At 38.3% G+C, this 23,867-nt stretch overlaps 2 protein-coding genes across 2 annotated transcripts; one reads left to right on the top strand and one right to left on the bottom strand.

Moving 5' to 3' along the window:
- The first annotated feature begins 16,332 nt into the window (after positions 1-16,332).
- Positions 16,333-19,462, top strand: LOC145108475 (uroporphyrinogen-III synthase, chloroplastic-like). Its single transcript, XM_079045502.1, has 10 exons — positions 16,333-16,591; positions 17,628-17,715; positions 17,814-17,880; positions 18,021-18,139; positions 18,248-18,343; positions 18,492-18,547; positions 18,649-18,734; positions 18,818-18,952; positions 19,047-19,111; positions 19,204-19,462. The coding sequence occupies exons 1-9, from the start codon at positions 16,394-16,396 to the stop codon at positions 19,102-19,104; spliced, it is 903 nt and encodes a 300-aa protein (XP_078901628.1). The 5' UTR covers positions 16,333-16,393; the 3' UTR covers positions 19,105-19,111; positions 19,204-19,462.
- Positions 19,463-19,685: 223 nt separating this feature from the next.
- On the bottom strand, positions 19,686-23,315 carry LOC145106053 (serine carboxypeptidase 1-like). Its single transcript, XM_079043095.1, has 11 exons — positions 23,197-23,315; positions 22,979-23,076; positions 22,399-22,483; positions 21,949-22,253; positions 21,217-21,382; positions 20,837-21,125; positions 20,474-20,722; positions 20,293-20,399; positions 20,105-20,191; positions 19,912-20,017; positions 19,686-19,832 (listed from the first exon to the last, which is right to left on the bottom strand). Exons 1-11 carry the CDS (start codon positions 23,313-23,315, stop codon positions 19,686-19,688), a joined length of 1,758 nt encoding a protein of 585 aa, XP_078899221.1.
- Positions 23,316-23,867: the final 552 nt, after the last annotated feature.

Here is a 23,867-nt window from a genome sequence, read left to right as displayed (position 1 = left end):
TCAACCAATCTCCTTGTAGTTTTCTTCGTTGTAACTTTTTAATTATGGTAGATATTCATTTACTATAAATGTCATATCTCACCCAAACTGTGTCGGATTCTTGCGAAATTTATATTTCTGGAATTGATGTAACATCCGGAATCTAGAAGGTCAATTATGGAAAAAAATTCCCTTTTAGGGGCCAACTCGTCAAGTTTATGGCATAAACTCGACGTGTTGGAAGCTTTTGGGGAACATGTTTTTAAGGACCAACTCGCCGAGTTGGTGAAGGGAACTCGACGAGTTGAACGCTGTTTGAGAAACCTTAAATTTTCGGTTTTGCACCCTATTTAAACACCTTAAGTTCCAGGTGGTGGCCTCATTCCCAGCCTCCATAGCCCCTAACCCAAATCTCGAAACCCTAGAGCCTCCTTGAGTGTTGTAAGCTCATTGTGGGTGTGTTTTGGTGTGTTGGAAGCTCATTGAAGGGAAGAAAAGCTTGGTGCAAGGTGGTGGTTCAAGTAGGAGCTTTTAGATCTTGATTCTCTGTTTCATTTCCATCACATCGTGGGTATAAAGTTCTAACCTTGCTTAATATTTTCTTAGATCTCTTCTTTGGTTAAATTGCATGTTTTTAGCGATGAGTGATTGTTGGGAAGTAGAAGTCCCAAATGTTTATTCTTTCAGATCTATGATCTTCATGAGTTCTTTTGGCATAAAGGTGCCAACTTTATGGTCTTAAGGGCTTCATGCATCTATTAAGCTCTTCTTTTTGTCTCTTATGAGCTTTTGAGCCTCTCCTAGCCATGCATGAGTGTAAAGTTGGAAGCTTTATGTGACCATGCAGCCTTCAAGGAGCATATCTGTATTTTGGGGCTTTGTCTTGGTGGTTAAGTGATTATTGATTAAGCCCTTAACCTTTTAAGCCTAGGATTTGGGTTTGAGCCCTCTTGGTCCCTAGGGGTAAAGTTGGAAACTTTACCATTCTAGACGCTATTTCAGTTAAGATCTGAGTGGGGAAGCTGTTAGTTTCGATTATATTGGCTTAATGGATTAAGATGTTTGGTTCTTGATGAACTCGACGAGTTTTTGGGTGAACTCGGCGAATTGGATCGGTTCTTCTCGATTTTTGCAGTCTGATGAAGGAAACTCGACGAGTTGAAGGGCAACTCAGCGAGTTCGGTCGACTTGGGCTGTTGACTTTGACTTTTGACTTATAATGAAGGGAATTATGGGCTTAGTATAAGGCTCGTATGGGGTTGGGCCCAATTTGGAAAATTGGGCCATTAGTGGCTTTGACGGATCTAGTAGTTTCTGGTATTTTGGGTTTGAGTTATTAATGGGCCATTGGGATACAAAGTGTTTGGACTAGAAAGAATGGTTGGGCCTTAAGGCAGGTCCATGTAAGGAGTTTGGGCCCAATTTGGAGAATTGAGCCATTGGTTAATTAGTGGGCCTTTGGGCCTTTCAGATTGTAGTTTGGGTCATGGATTTGGACAAGACTAGGTTGGGGGTAAAATGGTCCTTTTACCCCAGGTATGGAGTTGTGGTTATGAATTGGAGCCCAATTGCTAATTAGGTGTATTGTTGGTGTTGATAGTTCGGGAAGCCGTCAGGACAACAACTAGGGATACTTTCAGTGAGCTTCTGCAGTGCGAGGTGAGTCTTCTCACTATATCCATGGGTCGAAGGCACCAATGCTGGCCCATTATGTGTTTTGTGGTATGCTAGTTGTCTCTGTGATACTTGCATGGAAGACCCCGGGGGGAGCCCGAGGCAAGTGGATATCAGACCATGGGTGGAGCCCATGACATTCCAGGTCAAGACCATGTGGGGGTTCCCTTGGCAATTAGTTAAGACCATGTGGTGGTTCCCATGGCACCCGGAGTAAGACCACGGAAGGTTTCCATGGTATCCTTATATGTTTGTATGCATGACTTATGTGGTTTATGTGGGATATGTTTCGGGGAACTCACTAAGCTTTGTGCTTACAGTTTTCAGTTTATGTTCCAGGTACTTTAGTTTTCTAAGGAAAGAGCATGGGACAATTGCAGGGCACACACCACATGTTTCCGCATTCTGTGTATTACTCTGATTTGTTTATGTTTTTTCTAACTCTTGGTTACCCTTGTTTCATGGGAAAGAAATGTAATAACATCTTATTAATCTAAAAACAAAAATTTTTATGTCATGATTTTCGGGACGTTAGAAGTTGGTATCAAAGCCTTGGTTTGAGGGATTCGGGCACACCCTCGGATGTGTCTGAACTCAAACTGAGGACTTGGTAAGGTTTTCAAAAAGAAAACTATTTTAAGAAAATAATTTTCTAAGATAAGAAAGGGTGTGGTGCATGCAATCAGCCGAGCTCAAGTAAGTTTTCCCAAAATATCCATATGTGTTAGTTGATATGACTTGATTGATGAATCTGTGAATCACATGCTAGTTAGGGATAAGGATTTGCTCAGTTTTTTCATGATAGAATGCTAGGAGAGATGCCTTTGTATGTTTATTATATGAGCTGGTAGACTTGTATGCTAGAGCTGATTAGTCCGGGATAGATTGGCTCGATATATGTGATACCTTGTTGTATTGGGTGCAATGGATGTTATGCTGAGATGGGAATATCTATTGGAATCAGTAATTGCTAAGTGTATGCTTTAAAAATTGTATACGGTTAGGATCTTATAGCCTTAGAATAATTGATTTGGCCTTATTTCCTGTTCCTTGTTTGGTTGTGGTCCAAGGGTAGAATCTGTTATTCGACAGTCTATTTGATCCTGTTCTGTGTATAATTTGCATGCATAAGGCAACCGACAGTAAGGGTGGAATTTCTTACATCAGTAGTAGTATGTGGGGTGAATGTTCTATGATAGTTTTATGGACCGGAGTGTTACTGCACAAATGCTGCTTGCTTTGTGCTTTGTGGAACTCTTGTATGATGAGAGTCAGCTACTAAGTGAATATGACGCTATTCATGAGGTGGATGACTGGCATTATAAGGAGTTCTTCAGCAGCTGATGGCAGGGTGAGGTCGGGAACCTAGGGGGAACTTAGGAGGTGCTTCGGTGGGATTTATGTTGTTGTTTAGCGAATATTTAGTGCATCAGTGGAGTAGGCGACTTAGAGGATTCAGGATGATCCTTGAGGAGAGTATGGACAGGTGTGGAAGGGCCCGTACTACTGAAAGCAAAAGATCCATACCCGAATCGGGGAAAGTCTTGGAGAATCTAAGAAGTTGGGGGAGAGGATTCTTGAGTATGTTATGATCTTCTGCATGATTGTATTTCAGTTTGGGGACGAGCTTCCAAAAAGGAGGTTTAGGTTATGGTTTCGGCTTAGGTAAGGGTACTGAGCCGATTAGCGAGCATATGCGGGAATTCATCTCTTCGGAGATTACCCGTAGTGTTTTGGAGAAGATTACTATGATATTTGGTTCGGTTAAGGAAAGGTTTTTGGAGATCTTGGATGAGCACTTGGGAGCGTCTGTGCTGAGATTATGGCTATTGTTGGAACTCTCACTCTTTCTTTCTGGGAGTTCCGTGCTTGTGGAGCTCCTGCGTTTCATGGGGAAAAGGACCCCACTGTCAGTAGGAGGTGGTTAGCAGATATGGCTAACGTGTTCAGGACTAGTTTCTGCCCTGAGGAGGCGAAGGTCAGATATGTTTCCTGCTTATTGAAGAACGGGGCACAAAATTGGTGGGAAGAGATTGTAATGAATTTGGCGATGACACTGTTGATGCTATGTCATGGGATGACTTCTCAATCAGTTTTTGAGCTAAGTTTTCACTGGTGGTTGAGGTGCAACAGTTGGCGCGAGAGTTTCTGGATCTCCGCCGTACTACTGAGACTGTGGCAGTGATCACTGCTAAGTTTTGGGAGAGGGTTCTATTGGTGTCGCAGCATGCAACAGATGAGGAAATGAAGAAGATAAGGTATCATGATATGATGCGGGATGACTTCTAGGGTATGGGTTGCTGCAAGTGTAGTAGGATCGATCATGACAGCATGGATTGTCCTCAGGGGGCAAGGCTGCTATGTTTTCTCTACAACCAAGTGGGCCATAAGATGATCGTCTGTCCGATGAGGAGGGGAGGAGCAGTGGGTGCACCTGCTCTGGCTATCTTGCGGGTCTCTGATAGTCGTAAGGATAGGGCAGGAGTCCTAACAGATAGGAGCCGATCATTTCAGTGTCAGCCGGGGTAGGCTCGTGCTCCAGCAGGTGATTTTGCGGGTATGTTATCTTTTGCGTTTTCTCCAGTTTTTATCAGTATTTATGTGCCTGGAATTGTCATGGGTAAGCGTTATCTTTGGTTTAGTTCTCTGTTATTCATGGGTTATTGAGGGGTGGTATCTCGTGTAGCGGGTCCCAATGTGTTCGGTTGTTATTCTGGTTTTGGTCGAGATCAGTTCGGGGGTATTATGTGGAAAGTCTTTAGTCAGGATTCTATGGAATGGTTCTTCAGTAATTGGTAGGGTTCAGCGGTTTTAGTATTTTGTTTCGATAGGAGCGGCAGTTGCTTATGGGAGAACTGTTGGGTTCAAACACTACCGCTGCTAAGAGAGCAGCGGTAGCAGGAAGATGGTGGTGTCAATTTCATGAGTTGTTTGGTCATCGGAATGGCAGGGGAGTTTCATATTTACTTAGGTTGCAGTCGATTAGGATTCAGGGATTCTTCGAGAATGGGAGTTGGGATGGAGATTCGTCGATTCAGGTCAAGGGTTATGGTTTTTAGTCGCCAACATAAAAACTCGGAGAAGTGGTATGGTATCATGGGGGGTGATTTGAATTATCAGACCGGTTAAGGTTTCAATAGTATTCTTCAGGGTTTCAGAAATTGGGTGATCAATGAGTTTGGCTAACAATGGGATGCTGGTATGGTTCAGCTTAGGGAATGGGCGGTTCATGTTATTTGGGGGAGATGGATCAGAGATTCATAAGAATTAAGAGGTGAGAAAGCTTCGTTGATTCCAAGTGGGGGAGAATTAATTGGTTGTTCCGATTGAGGGATTGTGTTGTCAGGAGTTCAGGAAACTCCCAGCCGCAGGTCGGTATCTCCATTGTTATCATAGTAGGCTGTCGGATGTGAATGTGTAACCGAACTTCTGGTTGGTTGCAGGATTCGGCTCAAGATGTGTGGTATTGTGATGGTTTGAGTGTGGTAAGGCTAAGGGTGGTAACCATGGTTGGTTGGTAATGTTGTAAGACTGCGATGGGATCGTAGCATTCAGTTCTAGGTAGACTATTATTAGAAATGGTCACAAGCATGGAAGAGGAATCAGTTCGTGTCGTGGGCACGCCGGCCAGGGTTGTCGAGAAATTATTCTCTGTTCTAGGTTGGGGGCCATTGGGGTCCGAGGCGGAGCCGTGTCTGAGTGGCCCTTGATGGTTGGGGCCAGTGGGCGTTGCCCTTGTGATCACTTGGATATCAGACTATGGGGGAGCCCATAGCATTCCCGGTAAAGACCTTTGGGTCATGGTTGGATTCTGAATTGCAAGATCAAGTGGGAGGTCAATATGTGACACAAAGGGTTTATAGGCTGGGTAGCCTTGTTTGTTTTGTGGTCTCTTGGGAACCTGGCAGTTGGACCAGGTGCGAGATTGGTAGTCGCAAGATGGTTTGGAATATTATTTATATCTTGGTGTAGTGGTGGGTTGTCAGGAATCAGAAGGTTTTGAGTGTAGTGCAAGTGTCGCTTCCTGAATCTTGGGTTATGAGCAAAGTACTGAATTGGATTGGGTTAAGATCTTGAGTCGGGCATCGTGCGTGTCTTGTGCCGGATTTTCGTTCCGGTGGAGTAAGAACTTGGGATATCTATATGCCAAGGACATCAATAACAGGGTTCAAAGGTAATGAATGAGTTTAGTTTTAATGGAAAATGGAGCCATTGTGTTGTGTCGTGGGTTGGTCTTGTCTATGGAGGAGTCACAGCATATTCAGAATCGGGAGAAGGAAGGTCGTTGGAGATCGGGTATGATACGAGACTGCAGTGGGTCTTGTATCATTCATTCTTTTAGTAGAGGATTTGGTGGCAATGTGTTTGTGGGCAGGTTTTGTCAGTCAGGATTCTCTTTTGGGAGTTGCATGGGGCTGCTGCGTGTGTGTCTTTTGAATCCGTAATCAGGTAGGCGTCCGGTGTTTCAAGTAGTTGGCAGACAAGTTGGGACCAGGTAGGTCTCGGTTGCTTTTGGAAAACAGCTAAGTGGCAGCAATGTGAGAAGAAGTGGTTTCAGTGATTTGGGATTTGTGTGTGGAATTGCTTGTATTTTGGGGTATATGATAAGCCACTTGCAGGGGATTAAATAATCTCAGAGTGGTTGATTTGACTCTGCTGCGCAGCTCTCGTATGATTCTAACCATTGCAGGGATGAATCTCCTACTTGAAGGATTATCTGAGCCTTCTGTCAAGTATAAGTGTTCTGTAGTTGTAAATGATCGGTGATTTTGTTCCTTTAAAAGCATCAAGATAATCTGGGTTGGAAGTATTTTGTCTAGTCTGGTCTTGTTATGGAATTAGTTTGATAGTGGTTCAGAGGGCGTGAGCTGTCAGGAAGTCAGATCAATTTGAGATTGCGGGTATCAGGAAAGGTAAAGGTAGTTTTTCTGCAAGGGTTTAAGGTTCGTTCTTCTAGGGTTGATTTCAGTTGCCTTGGGAAGATTATTTTGTGCGCAGAATCTTCGATTATGATCATTAGGTTGGTTGTTTTGTTATGAGTGTTAATAAGGAGCGATTTCGAGGAAGAAATCTAATTTAAGTGGGGGAGAGTTGTAACATCCGGAATCTAGAAGGTCAATTATGGAAATAAATTCCCTTTTTAGGGGCCAACTCGTCGAGTTTATGGCATAAAATTGACATGTTGGAAGCTTTTGGGGCGCGTGTTTTTAAGGACCAACTTGTCGAGTTGGTGAAAGGAACTCGACGCGTTAAACGCTGTTTGAGAAACCTTAAATTTTCGGTTTTGCACCCTATTAAAACACCTTAAGTTCCACGTGGTGGCCTAATTCCCAGCCTCCATAACCCCTAACCCTAATCTCGAAACCCTAGAGCCTCCTTGAGTGTTGTAAGCTCATTGTGGGTGTGTTTTGGTGTGTTGGAAGCTCATTGAAGGGAAAAAATGTTGGATATAGTGTCTAAGTCCATAACTATATTTGGTATGTACTTGACCCGACCCGGCATGGTCCATTTGGGTTGCACTTCACCCGAACAATTTATGGATAATCGTTTGAGAATAGTATAAGTTATGATCTATTAATATATTATAAGTCCTAATATATTAATATAAAATCATATTATTTAATTAGTATTGATCTATAATTAATTTAGAATTAATTTAGAGATCAAAAGTATGACTAATTAAATATGGGCTCTTGTATTTATATAGTGTGGGCTAATGCTTATTTGGAATGGGCTAGGCTTGCATGGAAAGTCCATGGATACTCCGTGGAGCTTTAACCCATGGATATCATGGAAATGAAAAGACATGGGTATTAGGGTTTACATGGATGTAACCCTAATCCACCACACTATATAAAGGAGGCTTTGGTTCTTGAAATTGCACTAGTTGATGTGTGTAAACTAAGAGGGCCGATTTCAAGAAGTTTGTGACTATTCTCTCAAGTTTCCAAGTTTGTGGTGATTTGTGACTTCCATTTGAGGCATCCACATTATTGGTGCTAGGCTCTCAAACTCCAAGCAATCAACTACTACTACAAGGTAAGTAATTCTACTAGTTTTATTTGATTTAAGTACCCCATGCCATGCTAGTTAGGATAAGAACCTTGGAAAAATAATTATTTGCATGTATCTTAGTCAAACATAGATCCAAGGTTTCTAGGGTTGCATGTACACCATAGGAGTGTTAGAATGCTCAAAACCCATCAGTGGTATCAGAGCCTGGTTTGTTTATTTGATACTTGATGCAAAAAAAAAAAAAACTTGAAAATCGAAGTTTTGTTCAAAAGCTCGTATCAAAATTTCAAGTTTTGTATATGTACTTACGATTCTTGAAATTTTTGATATGAACATTCATAAACATATGAGTTTAGAAGATCATAGAAATTATGTGCTAATAATTGATTAGATTAATTCTTGATCTTTATGTGTTTTAATGGAGTCCATAACTAGTTCTTAAGTTATGGATAACCAAAAGTCACATTTATAAATAACCATTAAAAGAACACATAGGTTACAAAAAATGAAGAGTCTTCATTTTTAATAACCATTAACTCATAAGTTATGAGAAATGAAAAGTTTTGAAAGTTTACAAAACTTGCCCTCAAGTTTTGGAACATGTAAAGTCATATTAAAAACTTTAGTTCCAACCCCTAGAATTTTAAAAGTTAAAATTCAACCCTTATACTTTATAATATTATAAGTTTAATAATATTTATATATGTATAAAATCAAGTCGTCTTACCGTTAGTACGCCTCATTCACGAAGCCGGTCTATAAGGGGGGTATAAGGTTGTTGCCTATAAAATGGCAACTTAATGGGTGTCCACTCTCACCCACCGCTTCCTTGATCGGTAGAGGGTCGTTAGCCGAACGGGTAGGACAAGGACTTATAAATTCTCATTAAAAGTATAATGATAATACTAAAGTAACTAAACTTTATTGAATTCCCAATCTTAGTTATTTTAGGAAAATGTGAATAAGGTGTTAATCCATGAAATTACACTTTACACTTTGTTTAAGTCGTTAGTGGAGCGTGTGTGGTTAACCGGCACACTAACTTGAACTTAACAAGGTAGGTAAAGGGTGACTTAATGTTTATCATAGTATCGATGGAGCGTGTGTGGTTAACCGGCACATCGATTGAGGGGTAATACATTAAGGGTACCAAGTAATTTGCATGGTTACTTCACACCTTGTTTTGTGATCCTCGGCATCCCAGTCACAAAACTTGAAGGGCACACTCGAGATTGAAACATGCCATTGAAGAAAGTTCAATGAATCTCAAGGACCATATCTGTATTTTGAGCCTCTTCTAGCCATGCATGAGTGTAAAGTTGGAAGCTTTATGTGACCATGCAGCCTTCAAGGACCATATCTGTATTTTGGGGCTTTGTCTTTGTGGTTAAGTGATTATTGATTAAGCCCTTAACCTCTTAAGCCTAGGATTTGGGTTTGAGCCCTCTTGTTTGGTCCCTAGGGGTAAAGTTGGTACCCTTCTAGACGCTATTTCAGTTAAGATCTAAGTGGGGAAGCTGTTAGTTTCGATTATATCGGCTTAATGGATTAAGATGTTTGGTTCCTGATGAACTCGGCGAGTTGGATCGGTTCTTCTTGATTTTTGCAGTCTGATGAAGGAAACTCGACGAGTTGAAGGGCAACTCGGCGAGTTGGGTCAACTTGGGGCGTTGACTTTGACTTTTGACTTATAATCAAGAGAATTATGGGCTTAGTATAAGGCCTGTATGGGGTTGGGCCCAATTTGGAAAATTGGGCCATTAGTGGGCTTTGATGGATCTAATAGTTTCTGGAATTTTGGGCTTGCGTTATTAATGGGCCATCATGATACAAAGTGTTTGGACTAGAAAGAATGGTTGGGCCTTAAGGCAGGGCCATGCAAGGAGTTTGGGCCTAATTTGGAAAATTGGGCCATTGGTTGATTAGTGGGCCTTTGGGCCTTTCAGATTGTAGTTTGGGTCATGGATTTGGACAAGGCTAGGTTGGGGGTAAAATGGTCCTTTTACCCTAGGTATGGAGTTGTGGTTATGGATTGGAGCCTAATTGCTAATTGGGTGTATTGTTGGTGTTGATAGTTCGGGAAGCCGTCAGGGCAGCAACTATGGATTCTTTCAGTGAGGTTCTGCAGTGCGAGGTGAGTCTTATCACTATATCCATGGGTCGAAGGCACCAATGTCGGCCCAATACGTGTTATGTGGTATGCAAGTTTTCTCTGTGATACTTGCATGGAAGACCCCGGGGGGAGCCCGAGGCAAGTGGATATCAGACCATGGGGGAGCCCATGACATTCCAGGTCAAGACCATGTGGGGGTTCCCATGGCAATTAGTTAAGACCATGTGAGGGTTCCCATGGCACCCGGAGTAAGACCATGGAGGGTTTCCATTACATCCGTATATGTTTATATGCATGACTTATGTGGTTTATATGGGATATGTTTTGGGGAACTCACTAAGTTTTGAGCTTACAGTTTTTAGTTTATGTTTCAGCTACTTCAGTTTTCTAAGGAAATAGATCGGGACGATTGCAGGGCACACACCACATGTTTCCGCATTCTATGTATTACTCTGATTTGTTGATGTTTTTGCTAACTCTTGGTTACCTTGGTTTCATGGGAAAGAAATGTATTAACAAATTATTAATCTAAAAACAAAAATTTTTATGTCATGATTTTCAGGACGTTACAATTACGGTGGCTTAAGGAGTCTAAATATGCTAACATGCTCTCAAAGTGACGCGACTTTTTACGCACTTATTTTTGAGCCTTATGGTTGACATAGTTAAGGACGAAAATTTTGAATATATTAAAATATATTGGGTGTTTACAAAGTTGTCCTTGTTACATTTTTACGTCCTATTGTTAAGTATTAAATGCGGTTGGTAACGTATTCTCTGGGTTGTCACACTGGCCTACTACAAACGCTCGTGTATGCTAATCATACACAACACTGGATTCGATAGACAGTTGAATAATTGATTCTACCCTAAGCCCACAACCAGACAAGGAACATAAAATAAGGCTAAATCAAATATTCTCAAGCTATAAAATCTTAGTTATGTACAACTATGATGCACACACTAAGTAACCGCGATAATAATGTCAGTTCCATATAGCAAATCAAGAAATTCTTCCTATGCTATCAAACATCTAAAATCAAGCATGCAATTTCTAAAGATCTCTAGCCTACAAACTATCATGCAATTATATCATATCATAAATACACAAAACAAGTGTGGATATCTTGGGGAAATACTTTCTTTGGCTTCGGCTGATTGTACACATCGCATCCTCTCTGTTGATTATTTTAGAGTTAATTTTTGAAAATTATTTTGTAGATCCTTAGTTTGAGTTTGGAATCACACGAGTGCTCATCCAATTCTCTCAAACCAGGGCTTTGATACCAACTTGTAACATCCAAAATCATGATAAAAAAATTTCTTTTTCAAAAGCCAATTTCCATGAAACCATAAGTCAAATCAAACATTGTTTTCCAAAACATCAAGTTAGATCCATAAAAATCAAAGTGTCATAAATCTCTCAAATACAATATCAGCAGGAGGATGTGTACAATCATGCCTTCACCTTGCCCCGATCATCCGATGTACATGAAACCACGAAATCAATCTGTAAGCTAAAGCTTAGTGAGTTCCACCAAAATACCCCACACAACAATACAATGATAATTTCAATACATGCATATAGGGTTTGTTGGCTCGTGACCTCAACCCAACCATCCAGGGTTTGTTGGCATATATCCTTAACCCAACCATTCCGGGTTTGTTGATCTACAACACGAAGCAGTACCACCTCAACCCACCCATCCAATGTTTGTTGGCCTCCCGCCTCAACCTAACCACCAATATGTCGACATATGCAATAGATAAACAATAATAAGCAAGTAGATGCAATAATACAGATCTACCAATCTAACAGGTCACTACAGCATAACAACATCCTATGTATCAGGATACATAACCTAGTGGGCCGACATTGGTGCCTTCGACCCACGAGTACAGTGAGGAGAACTCACCTCAATGTACAAAAGTAGCTAAATTGATCACTACTCCAAATACGGATTTACAGGTCACTTATACAGCAATCAGGGACCAATCCTCAATCTACTGCTCAAATGACACCATTTGACCTAAAGTCAAACTTGGTCAACGGTCAAAGTCAACAGTCAACGGTCAAAGTCAACATTCCAAGGTCACTCAGTCAGTCTTCACGTCGTGACCTTAATAAGACAAAATAATCGGATACTTCCATTCTCATGTCGTGACACCCAAGCTGTCACGTCGTGAGAAGTACTTTGGACAAATTTATGTATAAAGCTCTTAATCCTTTCAACCATGCAACCAAAACTTCCACAAGGTCTTATCTACCCCAAAATACCATAAAAATCATGTCATTTTAGACATGCATGACCAATGCATGTCTTAACACAAGCTAGGTCTAAAATGGTGCAAAATATGGCCATGATCTCATGTAAAAACTCAAGGTCCTATAAAACTTCAGATCCATGACCTCTAACCACTAAATGACCCTAGGAATCCATAAAGTTGGCAACTTTATGGAACCCCAACATTCCCACTAACCAAAATATGAAGAAAATTCATGGAAAACTTAGATCTAAGCACTTGGAATCATAAATTAAGGAACTTTGAATACTCACAAAGGTCCAGATTGTGAGAAAAGATGATTGTGAAACTTGTAAGCTGAGATGGTGCACCAAATGCTCTTCCTTTTCTTCTTCTTTGCTAGAAAACACCCAAATGGAGCTCAAAATCAACTATGGAGGATTCGGGTTTCAAGGGGAAATGTTAGGAGGTGATGGAGGCTGAGGGTGGGCTAACCCTAGCCCTCACTTTCTTTAAATACGGGAAAAACCATCGAAATTTAGGGTTTGGCTCGCAACAGGTCTCATGTCGTGACCCATATATGGTCACGTCGTGACTCTTAATCAGATGTGTGTTTCTTTCAGTTGAGTTCACGTTGTGACAAATAAGTGCTCACGTCGTGAACAAGGTTAAAACTTTAAGAATTCAATCAGAATTTTTAAAATGGTGCTTACCTGGAACTAGATGTTACACATACCCACTATACCCGGTTTGATACCCGGAACTAGTTACCGTATACCGGTCCGGTTCTCGGTTCTTATAATCCGCCAATTTCGGATTCCGGGTAAACCAATCCTGTTTTATACCCACTTTCATCCCTAGTGTAACTAGTTAACTACAAAATAGCTTCTAATTATTTTATCAAAACATGACAAATTAATAAACTATTTTCTGCTAAATTCTTTTTATCTTTTTATTTCTCAAATGGGTATTGAGGGCAACCCAAAATGAGCATGTTATTATTAGAAACATTACCAATAATTAATGACCTTGAAAATTATTTCTAACAGTCTCCCACTTGGAGCATTTAGTTTAATGGAGCATTTAGAGTTTAATAGAGCATCTGAAAAGGGAATGGAGCACTTGGGGATATAATACTCAAGATGGAAGTGGAGCACGTAAGAAGGGAATGGAGTTTTAAAATGGTCTTAAAATATAGTCATTTTAAAATCGCTTTCCTTTTCCGTAAATAAGAGTTTTATAAAAAAAAGATCGTTTTTAGCTTTCTAAAACACATCAGTGGTATTGGAGCCTCTTTTACATGTTAGGAAGATTTATTATCATGTTTGATAACCTTTAGTTTTGGAAAATATTCTTAGTATTTTCTTTGGCAAAAAATGACCAAATATATATCCTATGACAACTTGTAGTTTTTATAATTGCTATTTTTTATGCAACCCAACTTTTCATACAGATGTCTAGAACAAATGAATAGTTGATCAATTATCTACTGGTTGAATCCAAATTATATCAGAGTTCGACAATTGCATTGGATGACTAACTCTCTGTTGATTTTTTGAGAAGTATTAGATCTTGTATAGTTGATGAGTTGTTCAAGTAAGAGACTGTTGGAAAGAGTGTCAAATGTCACTAACTATTTATAATATTTCTAATAATAACAGTCCTTTTGAATTTCCCTCATAACCCAAATGAGAAATTAAAAGAAATAGAATTAAGAGGAAAAATTAGTTTATTAATTTATTATGTTTAATAAATTAATTGGAAACTATTTTGGAATAAATTGGGAACTAATTAATTCAAGGGGTTAAATATTAATTATTTAAAATTTAACTAAGTGGAATATTCCAAAATCCCTAAGGGATAAGGAAGATCTCGAAATTAACATCCATCCCATATTGTATTACAATTGGAGTAAGGATATAAGGCCTATAAATAGGATGCTAAGGATCATAACATCGTGGATCCTTCACTTGAGACTTTTCCAAATCCCTCTTCCTCCTTTCACTAGATGATTTCCAACCCTTCCAGGGTTTGTTGAGATTAATCCTCCTTCTAGTTTTCTTTTTGTTCACTTTTTGGAGTCTTGGGTGTGATTCCATTAGAAGGATTCTACTTTGGATCCTCCCATCCATACAAAGATGGTAAGGACAAGATCGCAAGTTATAAAGTCTCTAGCTGCAAAAGAGGTATGTTATTCTTTCTTAGTAGTTGCAGTAATAGATTGAAACCTAGAAGGTGCATGTACACATAGGGTTATTTCATGATGTTTCCTCTGTGCAACTAGTGTGTACAGATTGCTAGAAAACCCAACAAGCACGTGTTGCGGCCACTAAAATCCAAAATAGTCGCGAACTATACCAAATTTCCCGCTGCGACCAAGCCTTGGTCGCGTTGCGTACCTTGGGCAAAACATCCACTTCTATTAAATGCTTAATCCTTTTGGTAAATGGCTATAACTTTCCATAACCTTCTAGGGAGGTTCTTAATGGATAAAAATCCCGACTTTATCCACATGCAAGCCTGTAACATACCGAACACCAATCCTAAATCTGAAATAAGACAAAAAAGGCTTATGGTTTTATTGCATGGTTCAAAGAGAGCTCACACATGCTCTCTTTTCACCTCATTAAGTCCCAAAAGTTCCTTAAAAAACTTATTAACCTGGAGTTTCCCAAACTCCAAGGAATATCAACTAAAAGGGACCAAAATGCACCAAAACATATAAAAACTCTAGATCTAAGATAAAAACTCATAAAGGTTGGAACTGTATTACTTACAAAGGTTGAGAAGATGAGTAGAAGGTTACAAATTCTTTGGATCTAGCTTCCTTGCACTGGAACAACAATCTTCTTTCTTAAGTAACACACCAAAACTCAAGGTACAAAGAACGAAGGCTAGGGTTTGCTTGCTCTAGGGGCTGGAGTAATGGAGGCCGATAAAAGAGGATACCCTAGAAGTTAGAGCCTTTAAATATGATCCAAAACGCGAGACCTAGGTTTTGAGTTGTTGTAGCCACACGTCGCGCCCATATAAGGTCACGTCGCGACTTATTGAGTTGGCACATGTCGCAACCAACACATGGTCATGTCGCGAAATCAACTCCACCCCAAAACCCCAAAACCATGTTTCTTATTTCATTAGCAATTAATAAATTAACATACTGGGGAAACGAGCGTTATAAGAGTAAAAGACAATCTCATGTAATTTTACATAATATGAGACAACATTAAATGCAATCACTTATACTTATATCTTTCACATTATGTTATTTATTTAGTTCAACTGATTCAAGTTAACACCAATTATTTGTGAGGTAAATATAATAACCATATAATGTTAAAAGGTTAAAAACCATCCTTACACATCTTTAAATCGTTCACATTATATTATTTATTTTCATCTTCGATGCCTGATTTTTCATTTTATTGATACATATCATACGCGTTTCATGCTTCTCTACCCTTGCAACTTTGTCAAAGTCAACATCAAATGTCAAGAATCATTCTACAACTTAACCTATCATCATCTTTAAATTCATCGATATATTCATATAGTTATTAGTTAGTTCTTGACACAACTTATTATTGTTTATTTTCAACGCTAAAAAATCCTATATGAAACCCATCAGTCGTTGCATTATTGATATCCATCATGAACTTAAAAGGACGTTGTTGTAGACTTATAACTATAGAAAGTTGAACAATTGGATCCAATGATTGATATAATTAATATAAATCTGTAAATTTGATGCTAGTGTGAGTAAACTTGAAAAATAAATGGCTCATATGACAAAAGAAATCCTTTAAAAGACCAAAATATTTTTTTGTTTCGATGTTTCATGACACTTGTAAAAAATAATCATTATCATTTAATAAAATAGAGTCTAAATTAACCTAGGATCCCCGAGACTTTTCCATAAATCTCCAACAATTTTTCCTGCTCCTCAAAAGCCTACATGACCGAAGGAAAGACATCATGTACCGATCAATTTGAAGGATTAGTTTCAGAATGAATTATGTTTGAAGACCTTTTTAGTTAAAAAGCAAATAAGCAAGGCATGAAATTTGCAATGATGCAATAACTAGAGGTCTTATTTGTTATATTTACATATTTCGAAGGCAGGCCAACATAAATCACCTGGATTAACCGGTCCGGTTGATATGTCATCATAGAGAAAACTGGAGGGGGTTGATAGAAGAAACTCAAAGTTGGAGGGTCAGATTCGACAATGACGCAAAAGATACGGGTGCAAAACAAGTAGAATACCCGAAAAGTAAGCATTTGTGAAACTTGCAACAGCTGGCTGATCTAAAAAATCTCTCCACGCAACACGTTACCCTCAACAGCCCCCCATTTCCCAACACCACAATGAAATTATCTCCGCTTTCTTTATCCACCACCCTCTCTCCTCCTCCTCCCCCGCAACTACTTCACAATCATCGGCGGTCAATTTTCTTTCAATCGTTCAAGGTCCGAGCCTCTTCTTCTCCGGCGAACTCCTTCTCGAATCACCGAGTCGTTGTTACGAGAGAACGTGGCAAAAACGACAAGCTCATCGCTGCTCTTGTAATTATCCGTTTCCTTTTTTCTTCTCATTTAGCTTCTAATTTTGCTTTTTGCATTTTAGCTTTTGTTAAAGTTCAGTTCATTCTAGATCATGTTAATTGTCTACATTGATGTTGTTGTTGTTATTAATTTACATTTAGATAATTTGTCGTAGTTCTTTAGTTGTTGATGCATATATTATTGAAAGATGCATTACAGCGAGGTGTTTGATTAAATGGGAGATTAAATATGATTATTTCTAAAGATGGGACTAGGTATGGAAGTATAAAATACTATTCCTGTATTTTCTCAATTAGAATCCACTTCATTGTTTCACAAGTGTTGCTTAATTAAATTGTTCTCATCACCAACAATTTTTATATTCTTAATCTTTGTTAACTTTGTAAAGTAATTAGTGGCCAAACTATTATTTTGGCTAGATGAGAATTTAAGTTTACTTCTCAGAGATCAATGAATGGAGTACTTGCGTTTCTTACTTTCTTTTGTAATGGAAAAAGTACAGCGATTCCATGTAATTTTAGTTTAGGTCTTCTCAAATCTCCAGACTCCAGGGGTCATTTCCTTTGTGGCACTGAATTCTAAACATGTACTGAACCACTTTGCGTAGATTTATTGGTTAGAGGGAAGGAGCACGTGGACTACTGCATTAATTGTACATGAGAGTATTATATTCGTTTAATGGTTGCAACATTAATGCAGCAAATTACAAGTTGCTTCATTCTGGTGCTTATTTTGATATATGCGAATTTTTTCTGTAAAAGAAGTTATAAAAGTTAAAAGTACTTTACATTGTCTATGAAGACTGTGATCATATTGCTGCTGACTTGTAATTATTCTGAACTGAAGCAGTCTTAATATTTTTTTCTATTCCAACAGTTTTAACTATTACTATATGTGGAACTTTAGAAACATTTGCAAAATGTATAGTGCTAAAGGAGTGAATATGTTGGGAAAATGCCAACATTGAACCATGGAGTTATTGTTTATTTGTTTTAGATCACTCATTAAATGTAACTTTTTTGTTTTATAATGATAGGCAAAACATGGGATCAACAGTTTGGAGCTTCCTCTAATTCAGCATACACAGTTGCCTGATCTGGAGAAACTTGTTTCTCTCTTGAGTGGTAAGCTCAAACTCCTTAATTTCTACTTGTTGCTTCTTTTCTTCTAAGAGTAATGTTTACTGTTTATCTGTTTTCTTCTTGTGATCTTATGGAAGCAGCCACTAGTTTTGATTGGATCATCATAACTTCACCAGAAGCAGCTCTGGTTTTTCTTCAAGCATGGAAGTAAGTTCAGAAATCACCCATCTATAATTTCAAGTTACAATGGCTCCATGCCATCCTTTTATTCATTTCTTTATTTTTAGTCGATGTTTTTAAGGTGCTGAATTTATTTATGTCTCATCTACAATCATCTACAATCACAGAGCTGCTGGGACCCCAAATGTGAAGGTAGCTGCAGTTGGAACTGGTACAGCCACCATATTTCATGAAGCTACACCTTCATCTAAGCAGTTTATTGAAGTTGCCTTTACTCCATCAAAAGGTATTATCTGTAAATAAATGTCTTTCTTCTAAATTCCATACTATTTATCACTCCAAACAGCTGTAGTAGATAATAATAATATTTAGTTTTTATGATCTTCTTTCACAGCAACTGGCAAGGTTCTTGCTTCAGAGCTTCCAAAGCAAGGGAATGAAAGATGCAGTGTTTTGTATCCTGCTTCTGCAAAAGCTGGTCATGATATAGGTACACCCTTTTACTCCTTACTTTATTTCTCTTCCATAACATCTCATCTTGATAATTGTATCTGTTTAAGTGTTTATACGTATGACATTTTCACTATCTCATGAGGTCATAAGTTTTAAATATGTACTAAAATCAAACTGTGTTTCAGAGGAAGGTCTTTCTAAGCGTGGATTCCACATCACAAGATTGAATACTTACACAACGGTATGTATTTTAGTTCTGACAAATTTTTGATGTGGCATTTCACATTCTTATTAATATCAAGGGAATTTCTGTTGCATTATTTTTGGTTTGTTGTACTTTAGGAACCTGTACAACATGTGGATCAAACGATTCTACAACAAGCACTCTCTGCTTCTGTAGTTGCAGTTGCATCACCTTCTGCAGTTGGGTAATTAATATTCTGGTGCTAAATTCTCTTACTATTTTATTTTCTTTGTATTTCACCTTATATTTTCTCTTATTCTGCAACAGTGCTTGGGTGGATCTTCTACCTGAACCACAGACATGGGAGGGTTCTGTTGCATGCATTGGTGAAACCACTGCTTCAGCTGCTAGAAAATTAGGCTTAACAAATGTATATCACCCATCTACCCCTGGTCTTCACGGGTAATATAATAATATATATTATATAATTCCTTTCATACTATTATATTCTTATTATTATAAATTCACAGTTTTATTTACCCTTTCCATTTGACAGATGGGTTGAAACCATTTTTGATGCTTTACGTGTACATAATCATCTCTCAAATGTCTAAAACAAAGGTAGCTAGTTATTACAATTTACAGATATACCCTTTCTTGACCATGTTTTATTTCTTGTTTCCAATTTAAAATACCTTCTTTTTCTATGCAAGAATTTGAGAGCTGATGCATGTGACACTAAATGAGGGAGTACATCACAATTTACAACAACAACTTGTGTTTATGTACATATGTATGAGAGAAGTAAATTAGCACCAAAAAAGTCTTGCTCTTTTTACTAGTGAGCAGCATTCATGTACAGGAGGTGTTTGTTAATTGTTGTTGTATATCAATTTTCAATGCTGTAAATGACCATTTTTATTTTTCAACTTATGATTGGATACAACTTGCTTCCGAGTTGTCTTTTTTCTATAGAGGTCTTTCTTGTATATCAAAAGGCAATAATAAATGAAAAATTGAACTACTTAAGATGCCACATGGGTCAAGTTTCAGATTCATCCCTTTCTGTTTATTGGTAATTTTTCATCTTACAAGAACTCTTTGCAATTCAATCAATCTTTGGAATCGTTACTTATTTTAGTTATTTGATTTTGATAAGTGAGAAACTAAAACTACTCAGTGGCATTTAAGGTAATTATGCCAAAGATGGAGGAAGTTTCCCCTGAAGGAATGATGAGATCATTTGCAATGCTCTTTCTGGCTGGTAGCTTGGAACTAAATGCCCTGCTCCTCTTACTGTGGTAAGTACAACTCCCTTGTATCCTACCACATATCCTCCAACCTATCACATGTTAAATTTGGATATTATAGTACATATATTTTTTAGTATTTAATTTTTGAGGCTTCAAAATATCATGTACCTCTTTGTTATAGTACCATGGTCTCCAAGCAGTCTCTACTGGAAGCTTCAACTTGTTCACTGAGTATCTTGAAGATGTTACTGGGACCCGTCCATCTGTGTCACCACTGCCAATTCATCATGGATCAAATGTAAGTTTATTTTTGTGTATGTTTAATAAATAACTGATTGGGTGTTGGATTAGATTGAGTTACCTGTATATCCAGACACTAATTCCATTTTCAATAAGTTGAGTGATAGTAGGCAAAATGGTTGTTGGGCTGTCTATCATTCCAATACCACTGCACATAAAATCACGAGTCGAATACAAGATACTTTCATTGATTTTTATTTATTATGGAATAATGGAATCCTAGTTTTAGAGAAAGAAAAGAAAAGGTACGTGCAAAATCCCCATGAGGTATTTCGGGCATGAAGAGCTTCTTGAACTTCTGCTAGATTCAGATATGAGGAGACATAATCATCAGAGCAAGGATCAAAGTTCTTGACCTAATTCAACACATCATTTCTTTAAACAAAAGTACATTGCAATTTCCTGTATTTGAATGGAATGAGAGACTTACAGATCCAGTGGCAGGTTTCTGGATACTTCCATCACAAAATGGGGCATAGATGTTGTAAATATCAATCTCACCATATTCACTACCTGATTGGCTTTGATAATGAAAACACTTTGCTGAGAAATTCCCAGAACCATAGCCACAATACTCGTTGATCCCTGCATTTGTCTCATCAGAGTTTAGAGCATGTGTCCAGTAGTAATCATACATCCCTTCATCAGTTGCATTGTCATCTATCACAGCATTCCCAATCTGCACATTCACAATACAAAACACCCATTGGTTGTATTCATGCTTATGTGGCGTCTGTTACATGTTACATGTGACATGACTTGTCTTGTCTTGTTTTGTCTGATAACTACTTACCGCAATCCCACGAAGATTAATGATTGTTCCGTTAGTTTTCTTGTTTTCTGAGAGAATGAGAGAAGCAAGCTGGGGTACGTAGTGACCTGCGTAGCTTTCACCTGTAATAAAGAAATCTCGGGTTTTGTATTCGGGGAATCTTTCTAGCCAGTTGATGAGAAAAGTGTACGAGTCTTTAGCTGTTTGCTTGTCCCCTGTCGCGTACGATGTGTTTGAATACGAGAACCCCACTCCAGCAGGCGACTCCAAGAATAGCACATTAGCCACTGTCAAATTTTCAGGATTTAGCCTTTTACATTATGTTCATTCAAACCCTAGATGTCAATTTTTTGTTGGTGGGAGATGGACTTGGTGTTTGATCTATCTTACGTATATTAGACCTGAACACCCTTCTCATCTGGAGTATCCCTAGAAAGAGTGAAGATTTTTTTTGGTTACCGTTGTTCCATGCGTAATCATTGCGGTAGAGTGTTTTTCCATCACTGTTGACTCGGAAGGGTCCAAGTTCTTCCATGGCTCCGTATCCAAACGACGAGCATCCTGGCCCTGTACAATAGGATCGTTAATTCTAAGACTGTCTATTGTACGAAACAACGTGAAGGTGAAGGTTAAAGATGTGTTTGGTTGTAGAAAATTGTTTTTATTTTTGTAGAAAACGTTTTCAGAAAATAGAGTTGAGTTTTCATTTTTCAGTTTTCAATGGAAATTTTAAAAAATACGTTTGGTTGAAACTAGGGGTGGTGATCGGGTAAATTTTTCAGGTTTCGGGTAATTCGGGTTTTTCATGTGGGATAAACACGAAAGTTTCGAAAACGAAAGGGTAAAATTGATATTTTACAAAGTTAAAGGTGGAAGGGATAAAAAATATCATTTTACAAAATAAAGGGGTTGCAAATAATTGATTATACAAAGTTGAGGGATTGAAGTTGTATTTTATCGTACATTGTTCATGAATTGATTGTACTATTTGTTACATAATTACACTTGCAAAGACTTACCATTTGTATATATTTATAATTTGAAAAGACTTCAATCAAATGTGTTTTACCATTTCTATAACCAAACCCACTCTAATATTTTTACAATTGATTGAAACGAAATTGATGCATTACCTCCGTTGAGCCATAGAACAAGGGGTTTGGTTGAAGAGTTGTGAGGTGATTCAACAAAGTAATAAAACAATGCCTTTCCCGCCTTTGAATCGATTGTTACATAGCCTGAATAATGATCAAAATCGACTTGTGGTTGGCCTGGCAACTTGTCAATCATATCTTCTTCCTTTGACCCTTGTTGAGGGACAAAAGAAAGTGGAGATAAGTTTGATGTGTCTTCTTCTGTCCATGGCTGGACACGTGGCGGATTCTCTGATCTTCTCGACTCCATCAATTTGTTTAGGCTGGTGATCTGGTTATCCTTTCTTGCCACACAGAAACCCAGAAAATAAAGTGAAAAAACTAACAACAAAAAATAAGCTATTTGGTTCATTTTAGTTGTATAATTGTATATAACTGGTGTCATGCATATATATAATTATAATTATGTGGTCAGGTGTGTCTATATACTGTGATAAGACATGCTGAAGCCGGTTGGGTGGTGTTGTAACGTTATTTCCTAAGCTAGTAAGCTCATTGGCCTGCTCTTTGGAATCTATAGTTAAAATATAAGGACAAGGATAAATATTATACAACTAATGGTATTTGGTTGTAAACTTCTCCTTCACTGCATGAAGATAAATTATGGGTTTCTAACTTGCTTATATATTTTCTTCTAGGTTGTGAAGGGAATGAATATTGAAGCCATTAGATGACTTAATAGTTATTATTGGCTTTGTTATGATTTGGGAAGTTTATATGTCAAACAGTGGCTTGAAATAATTTGACAAAAACATATATCTAACATAAGTTTGTTTCGTCAAGAGGGATAAATGGTATGTTAATGAAATTAGCATGTATTAATGTATGTTGCTCCAGCAATACAATGCAGAAAAATTACAAACTTGACAGCAATTAAGCCTTCTGTTAGAGTATTCCCGTTTTGCCCTTAGACCCAAGAACAAGCAATGACAATACCAAGATAAAGAAAAAGTAAAATAGAGAAATGAAGAACAACAAATTTAACGTGGTTCAACAATAACCTGCTTACATCCACCAGAAGAGAGAAAACTTTGTATTAGGTTAAGAAGCAATTTACCTCGCTCTTGTTCTCTGTTACAAGACTTACGTGCATTACTCTCTTTACAGCTGAAATAAGCATATAAACAAACATACATGGGCCTACATTCTTTGGGCTATTAACTGGGTCATTTAACCCATAACAGTTGGGCTGACCCAAATCAACTCAAGCTAAGTTCTTGGGCTGACCACTTACAATTCTCCACCTCGAACAACATTTGATAGACCTCAAATTTTGGACGATACACCAAAGAAGAAGTTGCACACCTTGATATGTAATACTCAATCCGACTACACCATTTGACCATGGTTGCCTACGTACCCACATCTGGGATCAAGCCACCGTAGTTCACTTCACCAGGTGAAAACTCCACCTTACCCTGACATTGCCCCACAATGTCTTTGCCCTCAAGGGCAATCAACACTGATTAATATTAAGCAAGTTCAAGCAATGCTTAAACTTGCCATCTGGTACCACCTTGGTTAACATGTCTGTTGGGTTCTCATCAGTGTGCACCTTCATAAGAGAAATATCACCATCCTCTATGACATCCCAGACAAAATGATATCTGACATTTATATGTTTGGTACGAGCATGATAAACTTGATTCTTAGCTAAATGAATTGCACTTTGACTATCACACCACAAGTCTACACAATCTTACTCAAACCCCAAATCATCTAAAAAACCCCACAACCACAGTGCTTCCTTTACACCTTATTTATAGCCATATACTCAGCCTCTGTAGTAGAAAGCGCTACTGTTGCTTGTAACATCGATCGCCAACTAACTGGAGCACCATGTATTTTGAACACATAGCCAGTAGTAGATCGATATCTATCCAAATCACCAGCATGAT

The sequence above is a fragment of the Lactuca virosa genome, chromosome 4 (genome assembly GCF_052849685.1).
Source record: "Lactuca virosa cultivar CGN04683 chromosome 4, Lactuca_virosa_CGN04683_v6, whole genome shotgun sequence".
Taxonomy (NCBI): domain Eukaryota; kingdom Viridiplantae; phylum Streptophyta; class Magnoliopsida; order Asterales; family Asteraceae; genus Lactuca; species Lactuca virosa.
This window is presented reverse-complemented; position numbering and strand designations above follow the sequence as displayed.

What these genes read in the sequence shown, in the direction of transcription:
- LOC145108475 (XM_079045502.1), top strand. Translation starts at nt 16,394, where the DNA reads ATGAAATTATCTCCGCTTTCTTTATCCACCACCCTCTCTCCTCCTCCT. An exon ending in TGCCTTTACTCCATCAAAAG is followed by an intron (nt 18,140 to 18,247) that starts GTATTATCTGTA and finishes CTTCTTTCACAG; the next exon opens with CAACTGGCAAGGTTCTTGCT. An exon ending in GATTGAATACTTACACAACG is followed by an intron (nt 18,548 to 18,648) that starts GTATGTATTTTA and finishes GTTGTACTTTAG; the next exon opens with GAACCTGTACAACATGTGGA.
- LOC145106053 (XM_079043095.1), bottom strand. Translation starts at nt 23,315, where the DNA reads ATGGTCAAATGGTGTAGTCGGATTGAGTATTACATATCAAGGTGTGCA. An exon ending in ACCTCATGGGGATTTTGCAC is followed by an intron (nt 20,192 to 20,292) that starts GTACCTTTTCTT and finishes TTTTATGTGCAG; the next exon opens with TGGTATTGGAATGATAGACA. An exon ending in ATTAGTGTCTGGATATACAG is followed by an intron (nt 20,018 to 20,104) that starts GTAACTCAATCT and finishes ATGAATTGGCAG; the next exon opens with TGGTGACACAGATGGACGGG.